Source organism: Doryrhamphus excisus, chromosome 18 (genome assembly GCF_030265055.1).
Source record: "Doryrhamphus excisus isolate RoL2022-K1 chromosome 18, RoL_Dexc_1.0, whole genome shotgun sequence".
Taxonomy (NCBI): Eukaryota; Metazoa; Chordata; class Actinopteri; order Syngnathiformes; family Syngnathidae; genus Doryrhamphus; species Doryrhamphus excisus.
In genome coordinates, this window is record NC_080483.1 from 4,767,501 (window position 1) to 4,792,730 (window position 25,230).

The 25,230-nt window shown below is 41.0% G+C and overlaps 1 protein-coding gene and 3 non-coding genes across 4 annotated transcripts; 1 reads left to right on the forward strand and 3 right to left on the reverse strand.

Moving 5' to 3' along the window:
* Nucleotides 1-15,138: 15,138 nt before the first annotated feature.
* Nucleotides 15,139-23,425, reverse strand: ahcy (adenosylhomocysteinase). Its single transcript, XM_058055562.1, has 11 exons — nt 23,257-23,425; nt 21,877-22,067; nt 20,539-20,614; nt 18,166-18,318; nt 17,740-17,852; nt 17,459-17,666; nt 17,307-17,394; nt 17,111-17,228; nt 15,978-16,100; nt 15,841-15,912; nt 15,139-15,763 (listed from the first exon to the last, which is right to left on the reverse strand). The coding sequence occupies exons 1-11, from the start codon at nt 23,282-23,284 to the stop codon at nt 15,632-15,634; spliced, it is 1,302 nt and encodes a 433-aa protein (XP_057911545.1). The 5' UTR covers nt 23,285-23,425; the 3' UTR covers nt 15,139-15,631.
* Nucleotides 17,914-18,047, reverse strand: LOC131106668 (small nucleolar RNA SNORA17). Its single transcript, XR_009120114.1, has one exon. It is a non-coding gene; the product is annotated as a small nucleolar RNA SNORA17 (small nucleolar RNA).
* On the reverse strand, nt 21,638-21,771 carry LOC131106667 (small nucleolar RNA SNORA17). The gene has a single exon (XR_009120113.1). It is a non-coding gene; the product is annotated as a small nucleolar RNA SNORA17 (small nucleolar RNA).
* A 749-nt stretch (nt 23,426-24,174) lies between the features above and the next one.
* Nucleotides 24,175-24,256, forward strand: trnal-aag (transfer RNA leucine (anticodon AAG)). The gene has a single exon. It is a non-coding gene; the product is annotated as a tRNA-Leu (tRNA).
* The last annotated feature ends 974 nt before the right edge of the window (nt 24,257-25,230 follow it).

A 25,230-nucleotide genomic window follows, 5' to 3' on the forward strand; every position in this document is an offset into this window, starting at 1 on the left:
GCTGCTATAACTTGCTAGCATATCTAGTTCCAAAATGTCAAATATCAAGTGGCTCCCACCGTATCCAGCCTTTGCTGGGAAATGTTTGGACATCCCTCATTCAAATAGTTTCTATATCTGAACAAATCCAAATGGACAGACATCATGGAACATATCAGTGAAGCTGCGCCAGAAGGCCCCCCTCTCAGGCCCAATACTGATCTCTGACCTGGCAAAATCTGGTTAAAGGTTTTCCCAGAAGTCCTCACTTCGGGTACATTCTATTTCGACTATTTACGCTGGTCTGGTTTCCATGTGAACAAATTTGGCCAAAAGGTGTCAGCCGTCCCCCACAAATGAACTTCCTTTGGGAGAATGACAGCATCAAAGTGTCATGACAACATCAAATGTTCATTCATTTGGACTCTGTGGTTGTGTTGTTCTTGGATTGGTCCATTTATCACATCAACTTTAGTCTGTCAAACCTCCAAAGTCAAAGCAAGTACACAGGCGCCGCAATGTTGACGTGTTTGTGGAGTTGACATGTTAGCATTGGCTAGCATTGGTGACCCTTGTAAGGAACAATGAGATGCCTCTGTATATTATAATTCATGTTGAGTCTTCTATTATTCTTAGTGAAATAGCTACTTGGTACACTTAAACAGTGCATGCACCCAGAGTTATTCCTCAAAGCTCATACAATAAACAGACATCTCACTCTCTAAATTTCATCAGCCTGATGAAGAGCAGATATCATCACAACTGGCTCCAAATGTTGATTACATTGATTACAAACATAGATTAGGCCTGTCCTACATAGCAGTGCAATAAGTCAATTGCGTAGTTTAAAGAGGTCACAATATACTTAAAAGGGACCTGTTATGCTCATTTTTGACTCTTTGTATTGAGTTGTGGACACATGATAACCTGCACATAAAGCTTTCTAGTTCTTCCAGAATCTGCACCTATTCAGCTGTATTTCTTTGGATTTGGTCACACTCCCGAGTGCTTAGAAGGACTTCAGTTTTTTGCCGCCAGCTGTGAACGCAACTTTATATGGCTTGATAAACAGTATAGGACAGTGGTGGGCAAACTACGGCCCGGGGGCCACATCCGGCCCGCCAAGTGTTTGAATACGGCCCGCCTGTTCTTTCCAAAGTATTTCATTTAAAGTCAACATACAAGCTGGCATCATGGCTTAAGCCGACATTTTCATGGTTTGGCGGTTTTATCAATTTCGTTATTTGATGCGGTCTGTTGTTTACAAAGTGAAAAAAGGGACACAAGCACATAAAAATAATAATAATAATATTAAATAATAAATGTATTCTTATTATTATAAATTTATAACGCACTTTACATCAAATAAATGATCTCAAAGTGCACATATAGCAGATTGCATAACACTTTTACAGATACAATAATTCCAGCTGGACTGTTACGTGTAAAATATCGAGTGTGGCCCCCCGTCAATTTTGTTAAATCAATGCGGCCGCCCATCAAAAAGTTTGTCCACCCCTGCCTCAGTCCTTCTGTAAAGATGAGCGGACCTAAGAAAAGGAAAGTGGACAGAGAATGTCGAGTGTTCAATAAGGAGTGGACAACTAAATATTTTTTCACTGAACACCGATTGTCTGCTGTATGCCTGATATGTCAGGAAACTGTGGCGGTTTTTAAAGAATATAATATTAGCCGTCACTTTACTACAAAGCATGCTAACTATGCTAGCAAGCTATCAACGAAAGAACGGGAAGCTACTGCTCAGAAGTTGGCGGCTAATTTACAGGCTCAACAAAACATTTTTTCACCGCCAAACTGCCATTCAGGAGTCAAGTACCAAGGCCAGTTTTATGCTTTCATTCAAACTGGCAAAGGCCAGCAAGCCTCTGTCTGAAGGCGAGTTTTTAAAAGAATGTATGGTGGAGACAGCAAGTGTCTTGTGCCCAGAGAGCAAAGACAAATTTGAAAAAATCAGTTTATCGCGCAGGACAGTGACTCGCCGTGTGGAACTAATAGATGAAGATATCACCAGCAACTTAAATAAAAAGGCGGAGTCATTCACGTCATATTCATTAGCACTGGATGAAAGCAACGATGTCAAAGACACTGCTCAGCGCCTCATTTTTATCTGAGGGATTAACGACACTTTTGAAATAACGGAGGAGTTTTTGACAATGGAGTCTCTGAAAGGACAAACACGGGGAGAAGACTTGTATGACCGGGTGTCTGCTGTCATCGAAAATATGAAGCTCCCTTGGAGTAAACTTATCAGCGTCACCACAGATGGATCTCCGAATTTAACGGGGAAAAACGTTGGCCTGCTGAGGAGAATCCAGAATAAAGTCAAAGATGAAAATCCTGACCAGGATGTTATTTTTCTCCACTGCATCATCCACCAGGAATCTCTATGTAAATCGGTATTACAGCTGAATGTTGTGAATCCTGTCGTGAAACTCGTCAACTTTATTCGCGCAAGGGGACTTCAGCACCGTCAGTTCATTACGTTTCTGGAGGAAACTGATGCGGATCACCAGGACCTGCTTTATCACTCCCGTGTCCGCTGGTTAAGTTTGGGCAAAGTGTTTCAACGAGTGTGGGAGCTCAAAGAGGAGATTGGTGCATTTTTGGAGTTACAGGGAAAGGCTGACGAATTTCCTGAGCTGAGCAACAAGAGCTGTCTGTGTGACTTTGCGTTTGCTGCGGACATATTTTCACACATGAATGAGCTCAACATGAAACTACAGGGGAAGGATCAGTTTGTGCCGGACATGTACACAAACGTGAAAGCCTTCAAATCCAAGCTGGTTTTATTCTCCAGGCAAATTTTAAATAAGTCGTTCACACATTTTCCCACACTAGCCACGCTGAAAGAGGCCGGCGCAAAAGTGAAGAAATACAGCGAGTCACTAGATGCTCTGCAATGAGAATTCTGCCGTCGGTTTTTTGATTTTGAAAAAATTGACAAGTCACTTCAGTTGGTGGCCTGTCCCCTGTCACAAGACCCCGAAACAGCTCCAGAGGAGCTGCAGCTCGAACTGATCGACCCTCAGTCCGACCCAGTCTTAAAAGAGAAGTTCATCTCTCTGAAACTGAATGACTTTTATGCTTCACTCAATGAAGCCGCATTTCCAAATCTCCGGAGGACAGCGCAGAAGATGCTGGCATTGTTCGGCTCGACCTACGTGTGTGAACAGACGTTCAGCATCATGAACATCAACAAGGCCAGCCACAGATCCCAATTAACAGACCAACACCTCAGATCCATCCTGAGAATTGCTACAACTAAACTCACTCCAGACTTTGATGCGCTGGCTAAAAAGGGGGACCAACAGCACTGTTCCCACTGAAAGTAAAAGTTTCTCCTCTGTATTATGTAAAAAATGCTTTGGAAAATAATTAGTTCAGTAAGCCTTATATGTTACATGTCATTTCTGTTAAGGAGCGCACATAAGTGGTGCGCAAATGAACGCACGTTCTCAAAACAAACAATGTGCACCAGATCAAATATAACACGCTCCGCAGTGGCGCGTTATCAATGTTCCGTCCTTGCGCTGATCGTTGTTGACTTTTGGCACTGGAGACACAAACTGAATAGAAGGAGCCGGATAAGTACTGAATCTCTTACTGTTTTTGAAATACATAAATACAGTCAGGAGGAGAGTGACGATGACATCCAGAAGGTAACAGAACTTGCAGTGCTTTAAAATAGAAATCGTTAGTAACAAAAAAATTATTTTTTATTCATTTAATTTTCAGTGTTTTAAGACTCATTTCAATAAATAGCTAAATACTGTGGGGCTTTAAAGACAGATCTTTTGTTCTAATGCTTTTGTTCATTTTCATTTGAAATTAAAGCACATGTTTTCTCCATATCCCATGATATATATTTTTTTCTCCTGTGAGGTGGGGTTACCAAAACACTCCATCCATCTGCTCCTGGTCCGGCCCCTCTGTCAAAATTTAGAACCCATTGTGGCCCACGAATCAAAAAGTTTGCCCACCCCTGGTATAGGAGTTCATAATAAACGGTGATGTATCTTTTTAAAATGTGACTTTTTAACATACAGCTATATGTGTTGGATCCCGAATGCCATCCGGAAGTAGTGACTGGACAGTCTGAAGTTTAACACGAGAATGCAACATTCTTACTACATTTATATATTTTATACATTTTTACTTCTTTGCATTGCAGCATATATTTTTTGTTAAAACACCTTAGAATAAGTCACTCATTCATTCATTCATTCATCTACCACTTATCCTCACAAGGGTCACGGGAGTGCTGGAGCCTATCCCAGCTGTCTTTGGCCGAGAGGCGGGGTACACCCTAGACTGGTGGCCTAAAAAGTCCCTAAATAAAATATAATAACGTTTAATAGAAGTGAGTTAATCCTGCTAAAAACTTGACTGTTAGCGAACATGCTAACCCACGTGTCGCCAAGTTTGTGGTAGTTAAATTGCAACAATTGTGAAAAAATTGCAGTAAACAGAGTAAATTGTGCCTTATTTAGCGTTAGCATCGGGGTGCTAACTCACAAGTCACAGTTTTTATGTAATACAAAATATCCTAAACATTTATTTGACTTTTTTTTTAGAGGTAAGCAAGGTTAGATCTGTATTCATGATGCTGAGCACAGTTATATTATATTATATTATATTATATTATGTTATATTATATTATATTATATTATATTATATTATATTATATTATATTATATTATATTATATTATATTATATTATATTATATTATATTATATTATATTATATTATATTATATTATATTATATTATATTCATTCATTCATTCATTTTCTACCGCTTTTTCCTCACGAGGGTCGCGAGGGGTGCTGGAGCCTATCCCAGCTGTCTTCGGGCGTAAGGTGGGGTACACCCTGGACTGGTGGCCAGCCAATCACAGGGCACATATAGACAAACAACCATTCACACTCACATTCATACCTATGGACAATTTGGAGTGGCCAATTAACCTAGCATGTTTTTTATATTATATTATATTATATTATATTATATTATATTATATTATATTATATTATATTATATTATATTATATTATATTATATTATATTATATTATATTATATTATATTATATTATATTATATTATATTATATTATATCATATCATATCATATCATATCATATTATATTATATTATAATGGTTCAGTTGAACATGCATCAGATTACAATTGAGTGCATCCCATAATCAGTTCACAGTTCCACATGTCCAAAAGGAGTAGGAAGAAGCAAAGCTTATTAAATCCTACCCCTCCATCTGGTACTTTTACAATCAGTAACTGTTACATTTGTTCACTTCCTGCCTTTCTGATATTTTTAATTATTTATTTATTTTTTGTCACATACCAAAGTACGAGGTGATATGAGCATCCAATGACATAATGGGTACCATAGTAAGTGTCAATATAGTGATATATATAGCACATCATGACTGGTTCAAGACTCTTCATCCTTGTATTTAGCAAACATCAACTGCTTGTATTGTTTCTTGAATTGGCTCATCGTTGTTTATTGTTTGATTTCCTTACTCAATCCATTCCATAGTTTGATTCCACATACTGAAATGCTATGGCTAGCATAACGTAGTCCTAGCATAGAAGTGTTTCAAATGTACTTCTTCCCTGAGATCATATTTCTCCTCTCTTGTAGAGAAGTATTGGATGACATTTTTAGCTAATTGGTTATTTTTAGCCTTATGCATTATTTTAGCTGTTTGAAGATGAACTATATCAGCAAGTTGAAGTATTTGTGATTTTAGAAATAAGGAGTTAATATGTTCTCTGTAGGCGGCATTATGAATTATCCTTACTGACCTTTTTTGCAGTACATTTAGCGAGTGAAGATTGCTTTTATAGTTATTAGCCCATATTTCCACACAATAAGTAAGACATAGTGTATGTCCCATGAGGTTTACTGACATGATGATGCAAATGGCGTCTTTTAGAAATGTAAACAAGCTTACTCTGTCTTTTTGACTTGTTTCAGCAAAAGCCTTCAACGCAACAAGCGGGCATAATATAAAAATATTAGAGCTGTCAATCGATTAAAATATTTGATCGCTATTAATCGCACTTTGTCTATAGTTAACTCAGAATTAATCATATTTAATCGCAGATAGAAATAGTAGTAGATAGTTTTAGTAGGGGAAATCTCTTAACTACAACAATAATAAATCAAATTTTATGTAAAGGGATATCAATTTTGGAACTATGGGCCATTATTTAAAACAATACGGTCAATTTTATATTTATTTATTTTATAAATATCTATATTTATTTTAATATTTACATTTTTAAATTTTTGAATATTATGTTTATTCATAAATATTTTTGTATTACTATTTTTCTTTTTAATTTCTTTCTTTAATTTTTAAAAATTACAAATATTTCAATATTTCAGTTACATATCTCACACAGGAAGTATGCCTTTTAATTTCACTTTTCAGGGCCAAAATAACAAGATGAATGTGTTTTAGTGTCATGATCACTTTAAGAAAAGTAAATATATGGCTAGACAACAAAACTTTTGGATTTTACAAAATTCCCAAATGTCTCAAGAACTGATGCTAAACCAGGGCTAGGATGATTGGTCTTTTTCATCTGACCCATACATGATTAGTACAAAATTTCACAAATAATATAATAATTAGACTGCATTCATTTGTAATGCCTGGTAATCCCACCAGGTTGTGGATTAGGTGCAGCGATAAATTTGAATTTGCACTTTTTTGCTATTACTCTGCTACTGCTGTGACAGCAGAGGCCATTTGTAACAATGACTGGGCCAAAGAAAAGGAAAGTTGACAGGAAGTGGCAAGTTTTTAATAAGGAAAGTCCAATCAAAGGCCATACGTCTTATTTGCCAAGAAACCATCATGGTTTTAAACAAATACAAAGTCAGCCACCAAGCATGCTAATTATGCTAATAACCGGTGCAAGAACAGACAACTAGCTCAGGGATTGGCAGCTAATTTGTGGGCTCAGCAAAACACGGTTCCACATGTTCAAAAGGAGAAGGAAGAAGCAAAGCTTATTAAATCCTACCCCTCATTTGTTTCTATTGAAATACATTAATCCCATTTATTCACTTCCTGTATTCCAGGTAGGCTGCACGGCAACCAAGTGGTTCACGCACAGGCCACACAGCGAGGAGACCGGAGTTAAATTCCACCCTCGGCCATTTCTGTGTGGAGTTTGCATGTTCTCCCCGTGCATGCGTGGGTTTTCTCCGGGTACTCCGGTTTCCTCCCACATTCCAAAAACATGCTAGGTTAATTGGCCACTCCAAATTGTCCATAGGTATGAATGTGAGTAGTATGTGAATGTGAGATGTCACCCAGTAGAGTGACATCATTTAGTGCAGTGATTTTCAACCTCATGTACCTTGAGAAACCGTCAGATGTGCCGTGAGGAATTATCCAATATCATTTTTATAATTAACATTTATTAATCATCATTTGCAAATATGATGTCAATAGCCATTATGTCAATAGTATACATGGACCCAAATATTCCAATTCACTTTGGTTTATTTGCTCAAACGGAAAGAATTGAACAGGGATGGAATATTCCTTTAACCAATCCGATTGAGGTATCTTGTACCCGCTCAAACGGAAAGTTGTCAGGGTGCCTTCTTCTTCGTGGTGTTTTTCTTCTTCTGTTGTTTATTGGCGGTTGGCAAGCAGCTTTCGTGTGCATTACCGCCATCTGTGAAACAGAATCTAAACCCTTCTATAATTTATTCACAAGTGCAGTTTTATTAAAAAAGAAAATATATATCTATATAAAACATGTCCTGAGTTTAATTATAAAATATTAGCAAGATTGAATTTGATCTTTTCCTGTTTAAATTTATCCCGGGTGCGTTCTTTCAGCGCATGCTCAGATATGACGTAACACGCAGATCCAGACGTTCTTCACTTTTAAAAATGGAGGCCAGCAATCGGCACTGGACTAAGCAAAGTTTGTTTTTGATTCAAACTAAATTTCAAGACTGGACAGACGAAAAACTGTCAATACGGAGTTATTCCAACAAGTGAAAGAAAAACTTGGGGAAGTCGGTATCACGTGATGTTGATGTTTACGTTTTACTGGGCATGCCCTATTGACTATTCTGGTTGATTTTCACGGCGCATGTAGACAAGAGATTGGAATATTCCTTTCCATGGATACCATTGTTTCCCGAAAGGTCATTCGGAAAGAGAAAAACTCGTCATGTAAAAACGTGTCTGTGGTGTAAAGACTGGCAGAGCAATGTAATATTGGTCCGTGTGGCAACACCTACCTTGTTCCTCCGATAGACTTATTGATGCACGTGTGAGGTCGTGGTGACATTTTGTAACATTTTTGGTTAGTGGTGTGCCACAAGATTTTTACAATGTAAAAAACGTGCCGTGGCTCAAAAAAGGTTGAAAAACACTGATTTAGTGCATCATTCATTGTGGAAAATGGTATTAATAGTGACATAATAAAGGACATAAGTGATCATCTACCATCATTTAATTCCAAACTATAGCAAAAATAATATACAGAATGGCCACAGATATAATAGGATTAAGTCTAATGACGGAATGAATGCCTTTAGAAAGGATGCTTTAAAAAAGGAGGGGAAAGGGTTTACTCAGCCCAAGTAAATACCGCATATGATTCATTCTTAAACTGTTATTTACCTCTTTATGGTGAACATTGTCCATTAGTTTTATGGAAATGTAAAACTTCTAATAAAAAAAATGAAACCCTGGATAACAAAAGGTTCACAAAATGTTTATAAAAGGAAAAACAAACTTTATAGAGACTTTATAAAGTCTACAACATAGGCTGCTGGAAAAAATAAGGCATATAAAAATAAATGAACCAATATATTGAGACAGGGAAAAAAGGAATACTATAATGTAATTTAACAAGAAAATAAATGGAACATCCCAAACAGCGCAATGAAGATGTTTGAAGATTGAATGTGGAGTCCCACAAGGTTCTGTTTTGGAGCCGAAACTTTTTATCTTATACAGCACTGATATTTGTGTTTCTGAATTGTTACGGTCCGTTTCATTTGCACAAGATGCAAATTTCTTCTGCTCAGGAGATCATTTAAAAACATACACATTTTTCATAGTGAAAGAGTGAAACTTAAAATTTGGTTTGATATATGTACATAAGTTATCCTTAAATCTGATAAAAACTACATTTATGTTTTTTGCTAAATGACTCCTTTGATGCAGTTAATATGATATAGTTTTTAATATATTTTTCCAACACCTGATATGGACTTGGTGATATGGGCGTGCCCAGGTACAAAGTGTTTGCTGTCCAAGTTGAGAGAAACCAATCACAGCGGAGTGGGCGTGCCCAGAGGGGGGCCATTGGTGGAATAAATTAAAACAGAACATTTTGCAGCTCAGGAAAGGAAATACAGCTGGAATAAGTGCAGGTTCTGGAAGATCTAGAAATCTTTCTGTGGTGGTTATTGTGTGTAGCGGCTCTATGGGACAACTCCACAACTTGATACAAAGGGCCAGTTTTCTTCTGTTCGGGAGATAATTTCAAAACATTATTAAAAAATTACTAAATTACGAAAAATGAAAAGTCTGATGAAAACAAAATTTATTGTTTTTGCAAAAAGAAAGAAAGATGAAGTCTCATTATCCTTTGATTGAGTTAATATTGAGAAAGTGTTTTGGGGAATCCCACTGGATGAACTGCTTGACATGGAAATCTTATGTATCATATATTAAAAAGAAACTGTCAAAGAATGTTTTGATTATTAGATTGCAAAACAATGACAGTGTTTTGTTCCCTTTTACTGCCTTCTTTGAGTTATCGTGTAGTCCATTTTTATGAGCAATACAATGCCTTTGTTCTTTTGCAGAAAAGAACAAAGTTAAAATTGGAGAACATACCAATAGTTTATTTATTAAATTAGGGTTACTGAAACTCACAGAGATAATAATATGTTTAAAGCTAAAAGATGAAAATCATAGAAGAATATCGGATTTTAGGCAACAAATTATTTTGAAACATAGTATGTATATTTTGCAGGAAAAAAAGCTCAATATGTACTAGACCAGGGGTGCTCACACTTTTTCAGCATGCGAGCTACTTTTAAAATGACCGAGTCAAAATGATCTACCCACTACAAAAATGCAAAACATCTATTTTCAAATGTATTTAGGATTATTTGTACGTACAATGTATGTTGATGTACCTTACATAACAAAATGAGCCAATATTGCAAAACACACATAATTAACAATTAACATTTTTTGTAATTACCTCCACATTACTCCACATTTCCCTTCTTTGGTACTGCGATGGTAGAATGGCATATGAGGCAAACGCACTTCGAAAAAGACATTGTGAAAAAAAAGTCCACCTCCCATATCCGTATGGAAGTGATATGTTTTTTGCCTTTTTACTTGGTCCAGTTTTTGCCTTTTTACTTGGTCCAGCTCCTTCACTCATTTTAGTGACCATAAACTTTAGCGAGGGCTTAAAATCTAACGCAATTCGCCGACTAGCTTAGCACTTTGCATCGTTGTTTACGCATGAGCGGTGACCTAAAGGTCAAAATTCAGTTGTCATCTGACTGGTTGTCCTGTATGTCAATCAAGTAACGGGGATGGATGATAGGCTGACATCGTAAGTTCTGCTGCACTTAGAGACGTCGTTTGATTTGATTGGTCACCCGAAGGGCAACATTCAGTTGTCATCTGAATGGCTGCCCTGTATATCAATCAAGTGACGGCATTGATGCGAGGATGATATTTTTTTAATGTCACGCCGCGATCGACCAGCGATCGACCAGTACCACCTCCGCGATCGACCGGTAGATCGCGATCGACTTAATGAGCACCCCTGTACTAGACAATACGTCAGGGCAGGCAAATGCCATAACTATGAAACTATTCCATGTATTCATATAGAATCCTAATATCTAATTGACTTATTGTGACCAGGTCTAGAACCGTGATAAACGAGGGATAGTTGTTATGTGAAGCCGTGATGTTTTTGGACAAAATTATCATACTGTCAGAATCTCATCCTAATTATGCTTGAAGGTAATTGGCCTGCGCTATGAACGTCAGAAGCTCATTGGGTATTGGGTATTGTACCACAATACTGTTGTCTTTTCGTTCGAGTGAGGTGACAGTCAAAAGCTCAGCGGTGACGTTTTTTAAGACTTTACAATCCATCAGTGGAAAATTTGCATATCTAATGAAACTGATGCAAGTGTGCTGCAGCGGTCAGTGTGTCTTTTTGGCATGGAATATTTACCTTTTTTTTTAACCACAATGACGGCCAACATCATGAGACATAGAAATGTAAGACCAACTGGACTTAGCCCCGAGCGGGAACTCTTGTCAAAAAAACAGTGCTGAGGTGCGCTACATTCCCAGGAACAACAACAAAGCCTTGGCCAGGTTTTTGATGGGAGACGGTACATAAATGTGGTGATTCCAGAACGTGCGTAGTGTCTGCGAGGAAAGTGAATGGCCTCTAATCCAGTCATGACCGCCAACGTTCCTGGCAGCCAGATTTATACTCGCTTCTTCAAATGGCTGTTGTGTGTTGAAAAAATATGTCTTTATTGACCTCGATACTTTAGATTTATTGGCATTTGTAAACAAGCAAGAGCGCTGCAATATGTGCGGACACGTCGACATTCCCTTCATTTTTTGATGATAATCGTGGGAAATTTGAGAGATAAAAGAATAATGAGTCTCAAAGGGCCAGTAAAATTTGTTCACAAGCAAAGAAGATGTAGGAACATCGCCAACTAGTGGCCCGGAATGCATTTTACCATCTTTATTTTTGGGATTGTTTTGAACGCAAAGGAAAAAGGATCATTTGTCCTGTGAACTTCCAGGGAGAATTTAGGGAAAGCTTCAAGCCTCCTGCATCCGCCAGTCATCCGTGGCCATGTTGTGTTTTGAACATTGTGCCCTCACTGTATTGCGTTTTATGATACTTTTTCCACCTTTCTGACCTATAAATGTACTTAGAATGTTGTATTCCCGTGTTAAACAATTCCAAAGTTTCAGATCATGAAGTTGGTGCATTTGGAAGAGCCTGAAAGAAGTTTGGGATGACTCTGAACACTCGCTTTCAGGGAGTTTTGACGTCCGAATATGGGCGTGCCTAGGTGGCACCAATCACAGCAGAGTCGGTGTGATCGGAGCCAGGCCATGAGTGGAATAAGTTAAAACAGAACGTTTTGGAAATCAACAAAATACAGCTGGAATGGGTGCAGATTCTGGAAGATCTAGAAAGCTTTCTTTGCGGTTTATCGTGTGGGGCTGCTCTATTGAGTCCACAACTCAATACAAACGGCCGAAAATGAGCATTAAAAAATGAATATATGATCCCTCGTTTGACTGTTTGACGATTAGTCATAAAAAAATCTACATAATTTTAAAAAATTGGCATCTTCTTAGCCTAAATTAAGCATTTTAAGCTTAAAAAATGGCTGAATTAAAAGAAATTCTGTATGAAGCATTCAAAGACATTGATGAAATGTAGTATTCTACACTGGTCACTAGGAGTCACTAGTAGCACCAGACTTGACGGCCGGAACAACAGGCTTTTATTGCAGCTTTGAATAATCTCACAACAGGCACAATAAGAACAGAATAATAATGATCATAATAATGATGACTCAACTATCTACCCTCAACTTCACTTCCTGTCCACATGTCCAGAAGATATTAATTGCACATTTTCTTAGTATACTGTATGTACTATTTTGGGTAATATGAATGGAAAGAGTACTGTAGGGGTAATATATCCGCTCTAAAAATATTCAAACATGTTTTCTATGTTTTAACTAGGAAATATTCCATTTATAAATGAATCCAACTTTGCAGATGTTAGGAATGGAATATTTTCCACTTTTACTTTACACATGTAAAGTAACGTGCTTATCTAGCACAGAGCCATAACATATTTGGAAGAACTTTGGCATGAAAGAGAGCTACCATGTTCTTACCTCTGCAAAGCGCAGAGTGGAGGTTATATTTTTCATTCATTCATTCATTCATTTTCTACCGCTTTTCCTCACGAGGGTCGCGGGGGGGTGCTGGAGCCTATCCCAGCTGTCTTCGGGCGTAAGGCGGGGTACACCCTAGACTGGTCGCCAGCCAATCACAGGGCACATATAGACAAACAACCATTCACACTAGCATGTTTTTGGAATGTGGGAGGAAACCGGAGTACCGGAGAAAACCCACGCATGCACGGGGAGAACATGCAAACTCCACACAGAGATGCCCGAGGGTGGAATTGAACCCTGGTCTCCTAACTGTGAGGTCTGTGCGCTAACCCCTAGACCACCGTGCCGCCCGGTTATATTTTTTTTTGTTTTTATTTTATTAAAAACATAAATTTTTGTTTGTTTGTGTTCAAAATAACTTGATAAGTTATGAATGGATTTGGATGACAAGGAATTGTCAAAAATGGGATATGGAAGTGTTTAAATTTTGCGAGTGATCCGGATCACCGTCTGCATCCAACAAGTTTTGAAAGGATTCTTTAATATTGCAATGGCATTTTTGCATAGAATTTGATGCAAAAAAAAATACAGGACAATACAAGTGTCCAACAGGCTCTACAAAATGCCAAAGACTGACCCAAGAAATTATTATTTTGGCGTGGCGCCTGGTGGAGGATTTTACACCCATTCTACCACCATCCTTCTGACTGCAGTCGCAAAAGAAAGCGGAACGGGGTTCCTCTTCGACATAAACAGGACTTGGCTAAACCTTCTGTGGTGGCGGAGCAGCTAATTGCTAGCGTCTACTCCTGTTTGAATTCAATTGGAAATTGACCTTGAGACTCCGAGACGTTTGAGGGTGAATGTAGGCCCACGGTGACCCCCCCCCCCCCCCCCTTCCATCCTCATCCATCATCCTGACACTCGGATGCACGGGGAAGTGTTCCGCTTCGGATCTCAGGACAGCACTGAGGTTTAAGATTAAGATCGAAACCCAACACTAACTTTGTCGGGAGTTTTATGAAGATTGATTTTAAGACTTCCTGTAGTAAATTCTAATCACAGAAAGTCCCCGATCAATGATTCCTATGAAAAAAAAGCATATACAATATAATTACTTTCTTTTTGTGTTTTTCAATTATTACAATTATAATAGTTATAAAAGGTTGGTAAATTCTATATAATAAGTCATTAATTAATAAAAAATAATTAATTCAATGTAACATTTTGTACTGGGTATCCCACTTGCCTCAGTTAAGGTCAGTGTTAGAAAGACACTGGCCAAAAAGATTGAGTTCCAAGACAAAAACTAAAAAAGAACATTAAGGTTCCTCTCAATTTTGCCATAAAACATCTTGATCTCCAAGACCTTTGGGACAATATGCTGTGGTCTGACGAGACAAAAGTTGAAGGTTTTGGGAGGAGTGTGTCCCATTACATCTGGCAGCATTTCAGAAAAGGGACATCATACCGACAGTAAAATATTGTGGTGGTGGTGTGATGGTGTGGGACTGTTTTTGCTGTGATAAATGGAACCATGAATGAATTGATCTCAAGCTAAAACAATGATCCAAAACACACCAGCAAGTCCTCTGAATGGCTGGAGAATGACCTGAATCCTATTGAGATGCTGTGGAATGACCTTAAAAAGGCTTCATGCTGGAAAAGCCTCCAATGTGGATGAAGGACAACAGTTGTGTTTTTCCCTCCCTTTAAGTTATTTTAACTGCATTTTGTGTTCAGTTGCATTATATACTACATTTGTTTGATCTGAAACATGAAAATACGCATGATTTAATATTGGAAGTCACATGACATTGTTAGTATACCAATTTGTTAACATGACGCAGCCCTCACTACAGTTACAGTAACCTGTATACTTGATTCCAGTGTCTTGTGCTTTGTTTGTATTTTGAACGGTTTAACTTAAGATGCTTTGAAGATGTGAAACAACATTCCAGGTGGGATAAGTTATTCCACTTCCAGGAATAACAGAACCTGAATCTAAAGGGTAATGTCTGGAGAGCAAGCCATTTGAATTTACAGTCTCCACTGACACCTGCTGGAGGAGAAAGATAGTGAAAATGACATGGAAGAACATTTTCATCCAAAGTAATGTTTTGTTAAATGAAGCGGAAACTCGGGTCAGCATGTTTATTCATCATGGTCATCGTCAAACCGTCACCACTGACTTGAGCACAGCAACCTTGGCGTGCGGTCGGTCGTTCGTTGACGGGAGCTGATCAAGTCAAATTAAATAATTACAGTAGAGGAAGAAATGAAAGTTTAAGACCTTGATATGAATCCAGACCAAGTGGTTTAGCGCCTCCGGGTGGTTAAGTACAGCTGTTGCCAAGTGCTAAACTGGAATACGGCCACTGCATGTTGTTGGCTAGCTAAGCGCCACATGGAAAGGGTTAATTTTATTCCATTAAGAGGGAATGACGAGAAACGTCTCTTATGACCTCGCTAGAGCTGATGAGGAGGAGTCAAGATGGCCGACGTGTGACGACACTAAGGGGAGAAGAAGATGGCTGCTTGTCACTTGAGGGTTCAAACATCCAAACGTCCTTCCCTGCTAGCCCCGCCTCTAAACTCCTCGCTCTTCTCCCCTCGGGTGGAGCGGCGGCGGCTCAGTAGCGGTAGTGGTCCGGCTTGAAGGGGCCCTGCTTGGGGAGACCCAAGTACTTGGCCTGGCTGTCAGTCAGCTTGGTCAGCTTCACGCCCAGCTTGTCCAAGTGGGCAGCGGCTACTTGCTCGTCCAGCTGGAAGCAAAACAAAGCGTTATAATCTGACAGGACGTCTGGAGTCGGCCTTGAACGCGTTTGGTGTGCCTTCTGACCTTTTTGGGTAGAAAGTAAACTCCCACGGGGTAGTTGTCGGTGTTGGTCCAAAGTTCAATCTGAGCCAGAACCTGCAGGAGGACCACCAGCCGGTCAGTGTAAAAGTTGTGTGTAATGGAGTTGCATCCTTTTGTACCTGATTGGTGAAGGAGTTGCTCATGACAAATGAGGGGTGACCCATGGCGCAGCCCAAATTGACCAGCCTGCCTTCGGCCAGCACGATGATGTGGCGACCGTTCTTCATCAGGTAGCGGTCAACCTGGGGGAGTATTACCAGCTTATTACATCATACAATTTCATAGCTCGAGAACATATTTTAGGCATAAAATGACAATTTTCCAGAAGGTCCAAGAAAGCTGTCCTTCCAATTGCCTGTCTCACCAAACATCACAGTAAAAATACTGACATCATCATGTCAACTTTGCTATGATGATGCATAGAAGTATGCATCATTTTGGCTCATTTTTTTTCGATTTTAAGATTCTCTTACTGGTTTTTAAACGTCTTAACGGCCTTGCACCTTCTTATTTATCTGATCTGCTTTTACCATATCAACCCCCGCGGACCCTGTGGTCCTCCGGCACTGGCCTTTTAACGATACCAAAACCCAGAACAAAAACCCACGGTGAGGCAGCATTTAGCCACTATGGCCCCCACCTGTGGAACAACCTGCCGGAGAGCCTCAGGACTGCAGAGACTGTTGATATTTTTAAAAAAGATTAAAGACACACCTTTTTAATCAGGCTTTTAACTCATATTTTTAAACTTTTATTACGTTTTTATCTTTTTAGTTCTATTTTATGATCTTAGTCTTTAGCTTTTAACTCCAGTATTTCCTCGGGGGGGGGGGGGGGGGTCCTCCACACTGGGGGCTGTGTCGGGTCTGCCATCCTTGGGTCCCTTCAACCTGGCCGGCTGGGGGTTCCTCCCTTTAATGTGGGGGCCCGCCTGTCTGTCGGAGTCGGGGGGCTCGGGTGCTGGTCCCTCGATGGCACGGCCTGCGGCTCCTCCCAGTGTGGACGGCCCCAAAGGTGGCGTTTCCTTGATCCTCAGTGCGATGCCATGTCTCCCTACTGTGTGTGTGTATATGTGCGTCTAGTATGGAGAGTGGGAGGGTGCTATACAAATAAAGTTGATGTGATTTGATTTAATATTCAACCACGAAACAGCATGATTTATCAATGAATATATTTCTGGGAAAGCCGTATCCTAAGCATGAAGTGGCGAGGGATTACCGTTACGCATTATGCACGTAAATGCTTACTGCACCTGAGGTTTGATGTTGACTTTCTTGGCTGCGTTTTTGTTCAGCCAGCTCATGTCGATCTCGCAGTCAAAGTGTCCGATGTTGCAGACAATGGCGTCGTCCTTCATGTTCTCAAAGTGACTGTACGGGTGTAAACAAATAGCTGACAGATTAGGAATAGTTGACAGATAGGAATAAGGAGACTGTGGCGCCACCTACTGGCCCTGGATGATGTCCTCACAGCCAGTGGTGGTGACAAAGATGTTTCCTTCCAAGCAGGCTTCATCCATGGTCGTCACCTCGAAGCCTGCCCAACAACACGTTAGCAAACATGCTGGCTTTAAGGGGAAGCTGGAGTGGGCGTGACCTACCCTCCATGGCTGCCTGCAGGGCGTTGATGGGGTCGATCTCGGTCACGATGACGCGGGCGCCGAAGCCACGCAGGGCCTGGACGCAGCCTTTGCCCACGTCGCCGTAGCCCGCCACTACCGCCACCTTCCCGGCTATCATGACGTCCGTGGCGCGCTTGATGCCGTCGATGAGGCTCTCCCTGCAGCCGTACAGGTTGTCGAACTTACTCTGTGGGAGGAGTCACGTTGCCATTAGCACCATGGAAGCTGCACCGTTTACCTCGTGTGGAATCGGCACTCACCTTGGTGACCGAGTCGTTGACGTTGATGGCGGGGACCTTCAGCTCGCCCTTCTTCATCATCTTGTACAGGTTGTGGACGCCTGTGGTCGTCTCCTCGGACAGGCCGCGGATGCCTGTCAACAGTCACCCGTGTGAATACGCAACGTTCATGACATGCATCCAGATGAGGACGCTTGTCGGTGGTCAATATTCACGCCGAGTCCTCATTAATCACCGGAGACCCGGTGCAGACGACCACCTGTGCTCTCCGCCACCTTTTGACACAGCTGCAACATGGATGGTTGCGCTGCAACGCCTTAAGGGGCAGAAGACGTTTGGGAATTCTTGCTTGTGCCACAAAACGTTGGTCACCCCACGGCTGTGCAAACACTGAATCTCAGGACCAGAGCCTTCTAGTACATTAGTAAGCGTGTGTGTGTACGTTACCTGCCAGCAGCTTGGGGTGCTTCTGGTGGACCAGGTTGGTGAGATCTCCTCCATCATCCAGGATCATGTTGAGGGCCTGTCCATCTTTGAAGTAGAGCGTCTGCTCGATGCACCACATGTACTCCTCGTCCGTCTCACCCTTCCAGGCGTACACTATTCGTGTACACACAAAGAATTATTTGCTGATGGGGGCCGTGTGAAGCAGATGCTACAACATGAAGCCTGCAGGTGTATTCTGTCCTTTACTGGACTGGAGCCCTGACATCCTAATATACTTCCTTTAACGATGTAACTCCATTTGGAAATCTGCCGATAACAAGACCAGGGCTCGACAATAACGATGTACCGATGGCCTGGGGCAAGTTAAAACAAAATTGGGGCAAGTAAATCCAATCAGTGATATTCCCGTCGGGCAAGTGCACTTTGGCATGCCATACTGCAAAAAGTGTTTTTAAAAGCGGTTCTTGTTGGGTGTTGGTAAAACACGGACTGCGTAATTCCGGTGGTAATTTGCAAACCAATCCTTGCAAATCTTGAAATGGACCAATCAGAATCATTTATTTAGACCGCGGTGCGAAGTCCACAGTCCGCGTTTTACCCACACCCGTCAACCAATCAGCGATCCTTTGACTAGGAAAACATCTGTCATGGCGTCCCTGCCAACATGGTCTAATTCTTCAACAACTCCTGAAGAAAAACAGCAAAAAGTGATGAACCAGTGCCTCCTAAACAAGTATTTTATTAGCGGCAGCAAATCAAATGATGGCACAGGTGAGTGAATCACATTGCTGTGACAATTTGAAGTGGTCACAATGAAACACCACCCATTAGATCCAATACCAAGTGCTGATTTTGCACAAGCTACAAAATCTAGCGCTTCCATTTCTCTGTGGATTTTTCTCACCTTTGCTTCACAAATTATTGTTTGACCATTGAGCATTTTTTTCTGGATTCAAAACACTTTACTAGTACACAAATGTGTCTATTCAATAATGTTTCATTGTGGTGCACAACTTATAAAAGGCAAAGTGCCTAGAAGTCTCTTGCCAATCCAGATTTCCATGCAACGTCATGATCTATGTAGGAAAACAACCACAAGAAATGATAATCATTTCATCTTTGAGATTCTCATGTGATGCCACAAAAATGAGATGATATCATTATGGCAGTCTTTTCATTTTACATGGGGCAAGTTCAGGCAAGTAGTTCTCACCTTAAGGATTCCCCATGGGCAAGTCATTTTTGTTTAATGTAGAGCCGTGGATACCAGAGCTTTGTTTGCTTTAATATGCAACTGTGCCCAAAGGATATCAGCAAATGTAACCGTCTCTGCACGTGCACTGATGCAAACATGCACACGTTTGGCGTGCCATGCTCACGGCTCCACAGATCTTCAGACGTAACTTCCAGGTGGCTACATTATCACCGTTGTTGATTTGATAAGAGTACCATACTGTAGCAACGTGGAAGTCTTGTGCTGTAAAGATCTGACTTTTTGTGTGGCCATGAAGGCATCAAGTGGAATGCTGTGCGGGTGTCATGAGTGAGCACGGCGACATCCGTTGGCAGCATTAAAGCACAGACGTGGCTCATGGAGCTCATGGATTGGAAGTCAACTTTCATTACGAGGCATCAGAAACCAATGTCGATACTGGATGGGATTGGCTCCACCCTAGGAGCAGCGGAACCGGTTTATACTAGTCTACAACCAGTCTAAGACGACCAACTCATCAAGTCTTCATCTTACCAATGACAAATGATATGCATTTCCTGCTACTGCACACCACGGTGTACTGGATTTGAACATGGCTAAAGGCAAGGCTGAGGGCAAAGAAATACGTTCTTTTCACAAAGTGAAAATGAAAGGATTTCACTTTGAAGAAACACATATGAAAAAACTGCAGCTCAGCTTTGTCATAAAGATAAAAAGCCTATTAGTATCAACGTTACTCTTTGCTCTTTTATTTTCATTTTTGCCATCCCCCCCCCCAAAAAATATTTATACTTTCTTCTGAAATCCTTTTACGCAACCTAATTTTACAAAAAATATATAGTTTCTCATATTTCCCCTTTTAAAAATAATGTTTTTCTTTAATAGTAATGTATTTCTACTTGCAATATTATCACTTTACTCTAATAATTTAATTTTCCCCAAAAAATACAGCTTTACTTGTTGCTTTTTTGTTTCTCATAATATTAAGACTAAAAGTCCCTTTGGACAGCCCTGCTGTGATTGTATTCCACATAAGACATAAGACATACGACCACATTATCACACAGCTCTGTTAGATAAGAGTATCATGAAAACACAAGATGCCCCCAGCAGTTTTGGTTATGCCGATATGTCCCAAATGTGAGGAAAGTAAACGTTACCTGGCACACCCGACTTGGCGATGGCGGCAGCTGCGTGATCCTGAGTGGAGAAGATGTTGCAGCTCGACCACTGCACCTGAAGACACACGTTTACATTCCATTGAGTCATTTACCATTATGTAAAGTTGTGTGATATGGACCTTAGCGTATATCACGTTACTTACATTTTTTTATTTATGACTGGGTAAGTGTAGACGCTAACGTTTCATGGTAGGACAAAATTGTTGTGTTGTTTACCTTTGCAGTCAAAATTGTTTGCAAACTTTTATTATGGTATTTTGCTCCACCAAACCACTTCAATATTACAATATTACCTCCCCATCTTTGCTTCTCCTTTAGCCATGCTCAAATACGCTGTGGTGCACAGTCGCAGGAAATACACAACTAGAATTTATCTGGAAATCTAAATGTGGAAATTATCACCTTTTATTAAGTTAAATTATTGCCTTTTTAAAAAAGACAAACAATAGATGATGGCTGCTTTGTGTCCAAAAAAAGATAGTTCAGCCACTTAATTTCCCTGATCAAATAATGTAGACATTTCATTGAATATTTTCTCACATGCATTAGAGGTTCCCCCTACATTTGTAGAGGTGGGGAGGCTCACACAGACGCACTTGCAGCTCAGCCAGGCTGTGGCGTGATTGCATATTACAGCAAACAGAGCTCTGGTATCAGAATTCATTCATTCATTCATTTTCTACCGCTTTTCCTCACGAGGGTCGCGGGGGTGCTGGAGCCTATCCGAGCTGTCTTCGGGCGAGAGGCGGGGTACACCCTGGACTGGTCACCAGCCAATCACAGGGCACAAAGACAAACAACCATTCACACTCACATTCATACCTATGGACAATTTGGAGTGGCCAATTAACCTAGCATGTTTTTGGAATGTGGGAGGAAACCGGAGTACCCGGAGAAAACGGGGAGAACATGCAAACTCCACACAGAGATGGCCGAGGGTGGAATTGAACCCTAGTCTCCTAGCTGTGAGGTCTGAGCGCTAACCACTTGACCGCCGTGCAGCCCTGTATCAGAATTATATCATCTAAATTCAGGAATGGGGATCGGAAGTGAAATGGGTGCATCCATAATGCTTACTTGTGTTGGTGGTCAAAAATCACGCCGAATCGCCGATAACATGGCTACTCAGTGCAGACAACCACCTGTGCTCTCTGCCACCTTTTGACGCAGCTGCAACATGGAAGGCTGAGCTGCAACGCCTCAAGGGGCAGAAATCATTCCCAGGACCATCTCCACAAACAACATTAAAGCCATGGGCACCGCTTCCTGGTCCACACACACGGCTTGTCAATTTCAAAGGAATATGAAAAAGTGCACCTCTGCTCCGAGGGCAGTGAGGGTCTCGATGAGTACGGCGGTCTGCAGGGTCATGTGGAGGCAACCGGCGATGCGAGCGCCCTTGAGCGGCTTGGACTGAGCATACATCTCCCTCATTTTCATCAGGCCTGGCATCTCATTCTCCGCGATGTCGATGGCCTTGCGCCCCCACTCGGCCAGGCTGATGTCAGCTGGGGGGGGGGGGGGGGGGGGGGGACAACAGACACAAGTTAGCATCAAAATATCCAAGCACATTTGTGTGATTTTTGCTTTTCCTTTGGCAACAGAGTTACGTGAAGTAACTCATAACTCACCCGAGTTATGACACTTAAGAATGTTAAAACCTCACTTAAAGCTTTTGTGATTGAATGACATTCATTCATTCATTTTCTACCGCTTTTCCTCATGAGGGTTGCGGGGGTGCTGGAGCCTATCCCAGCTGTCATCGGGCGAGAGGCGGGGTACACCCTGCACTGGTCGCCAGCCAATCACAGTGAATGAATGACATTCCTGTTCCTATTCCACACATTCAAAATAGGTCAGTCTAATAATTTACTGACAGAAATTTACATAAGCGTTACAGGCACTAAGAAAATGTTCAACTTCTTGTCTCAGGAAGACTTCCATGAGGAAAAAAACTCAAAAAAGATCATGTGACAGATTAGCATCTAGTAAATCAAACACCAGGAATTGATGAATGCGCTGAACAAGGATTACTTTTTACAAGATGAGTTAAGGCAAACGTTTCGACTTTGACCTGCTGTTATCTGACTGCAGCACATTGAGCAACTTCTGCTGTCAATCTTTACATGCACCTTAGTTAAGGTATAATTCCCACATTTAGACATTTGCATAGCATTAATCCCCAGTAAATGTTACTACCGAGCAGAAAGGTAGCTCATTGTTATGCGCACCGATTGGAAAGACCACTTTTGCTGCTGATAGCCCGCAAACTTCATGCGGTATGAAGCAGATGCGGTGTTACTACATCCCGTAAATCTGTTGCTGTCAATCACGCTGTCAAATCCAGCGAGCCGGAAGGAAAATGGGAGTTGTAGTTTGCTAACCTTCATTTGAATAGGTTATGGTGGACCACTAAACTACAACATCCAGACAAACTGGACCAAGTCTTCCACTTGGACAATCAATCAAACCAAGAAACGGTGACAAACGCTGCATAATACGATTTACAGGTTAAAATGCAAGAGTAGTGGCATATACGGTTTTTTATTATGAAGTTTAATAATTATTGTCGCCCTCGTTAGCAGCAGCTGCTACAGACGAGCACATGCCGGATAAGCAGGCTAGCTAGCAGACAAGCAACCTCGCTAAAGCAACTCCACTAAAGATGACAGAAAAGTAAAGAAGACCAACACTGACCAACTTTGTAAGGAAGTTTCTCGGACATGGTGATAAGCTGAAGGTTTTGTTTGGACTGTGTAGAAAGCAGCAGCGGCAGCCTGGCCGACGACCAAACGCAGAGAGGAGGGACGCTATCATGTCGGCTTGCTTTTTATCTACCAAGCACCTTCCCCCCCAGCCGGACATGAGTGGGCTGGGCTTATACACAATTTCTCGAATCCTATTGGATGAAGCGCTCATACCCGCCCCGAATATACGTGTTGCCATTGGTTGAAGTTACAGCGGACACGCCCTTTCAAAAGAGACTGTCAAATATGCGAAGTTGAGCGTTAAATAATGTGTTATTACATATGTTTTATATTCTACATAAACATTACAAGACATTAGCGCACACAGGCGACCTTTATGTAAAAAGTAATTTCAAACATCTTCAAACATTAGAAACTTCAAAAATAGTGGAAAAACGATAGATTTGATTTGTTTGGAAACTACAGTACATGGAAATGAAGTATCTATAAGACTATAATTGCATAGGCTCACCGGGTAATGTAAAAACATTTAAACTGTGCTAAAGTTAAAAAAAACGTCACCATTTCAACTATTTGAGGTTTAATCGGGTGAGATGCGAGGGGCGAGCATTCAGGTGAAAGGTTGGAAAAACAACTGCAAAGCAGTCATAATGAGGCCAAAGGAGACTTTCGTGTGTTTTGTGTAAAGTCCTGCGGAAATAAAAGTTAGTCAAGGTGTGATTGGATGGACTTGAAGTCACGTGCTGCTGAACGGCTGTGCAGCTGCGAGTCAAACTGTGAACAGCTGGCTGCTCTTCTCACTTTTTTGTGAAAACTCCCACAACTTGAAAAAGTACCCCAACTGTCACCTTACCAAAGACAGAAGTAAATATATTATAAATATATTTTTTCAAGGTGCACGAGGCACGGTAGCGTGGCCGAGCGGTCTAAGGCGCTGGATTAAGGCTCCAGTCTCTTCGGGGGCGTGGGTTCGAATCCCACCGCTGCCAGCTTTTTATTTTAATGAGAGTAACGTCAATGAAGCGTCAACAAATATGGCAGAAAATACACACACTGGAGTTTGTCTTGGGCAGGGCTGTGAACCAGGAGGCGCTTTCAAACTCAGTTTGTTTTTATTGGCCCGAGCATATTCTAAAAATAAAATTCATGTTTAATTTGATTAAACATTACAATGATGTGCTTTGTCTCCTAGATTCCATAATGTTAAAATGTCATCCTGTTTTCCATCTTTCAACGTCCCACAAAAGGGTACTTGACGTGAGAGTCTTGTTGTGTCTGGATCGTACCTATTTTGCCCTTCTTTCCCGGCATTCTCTCTTTCCTGTAATTTTCTTTCTCCATTAAAACACTTCCTATGTTTTAAAATTCAAAATTTGACAGTTATGGACTGGATCAATTTCACTGCTTCATGCACAGAGGGTGTGTCCTGCCGTTTCCAGACACAAGAGGAAGCCGTCACTGAACAGCCTCATGGCCACCTAAAGTGCTGATTCAGGAGGTCGATGGGTCGAAGGTGATTTGGTAGGGGCCACGTTGGAGCAGTCTGCTCTGACATTCCAGCAAGTGTTCAAGTCACGCTGTGAGGAGAGAACAAGCAGGCTTGGCAGTCCGGTGGTCTGACAGGAGAGAACTAGCTGGAACAGTTATGGAGGTGAAGAAGAATTTGGTCTTTTCTGCTTTACTCTGGCAAGGAAGGTTTATTTAACATTTAACAGCGACAACAAAGAAGAATGAGATTATAAAAGTTTTCATCTTTTAAAGGAGGTGGATTTCACCCCCCCCCCCCCACATCCCCCTCCTTTGCATCATCAACGAGAACAACCTAAATGTCTTTTTTATCACCTTCATGATGATAAGCAAAGATTCTTTTGATGAATATGACAAGCACAAATTGTCAAAGTCGCGTCATAGTTCTGTAGATCCTAGCCCCGCCCCCGCCCCATCAGTATACACTTGATTCTTC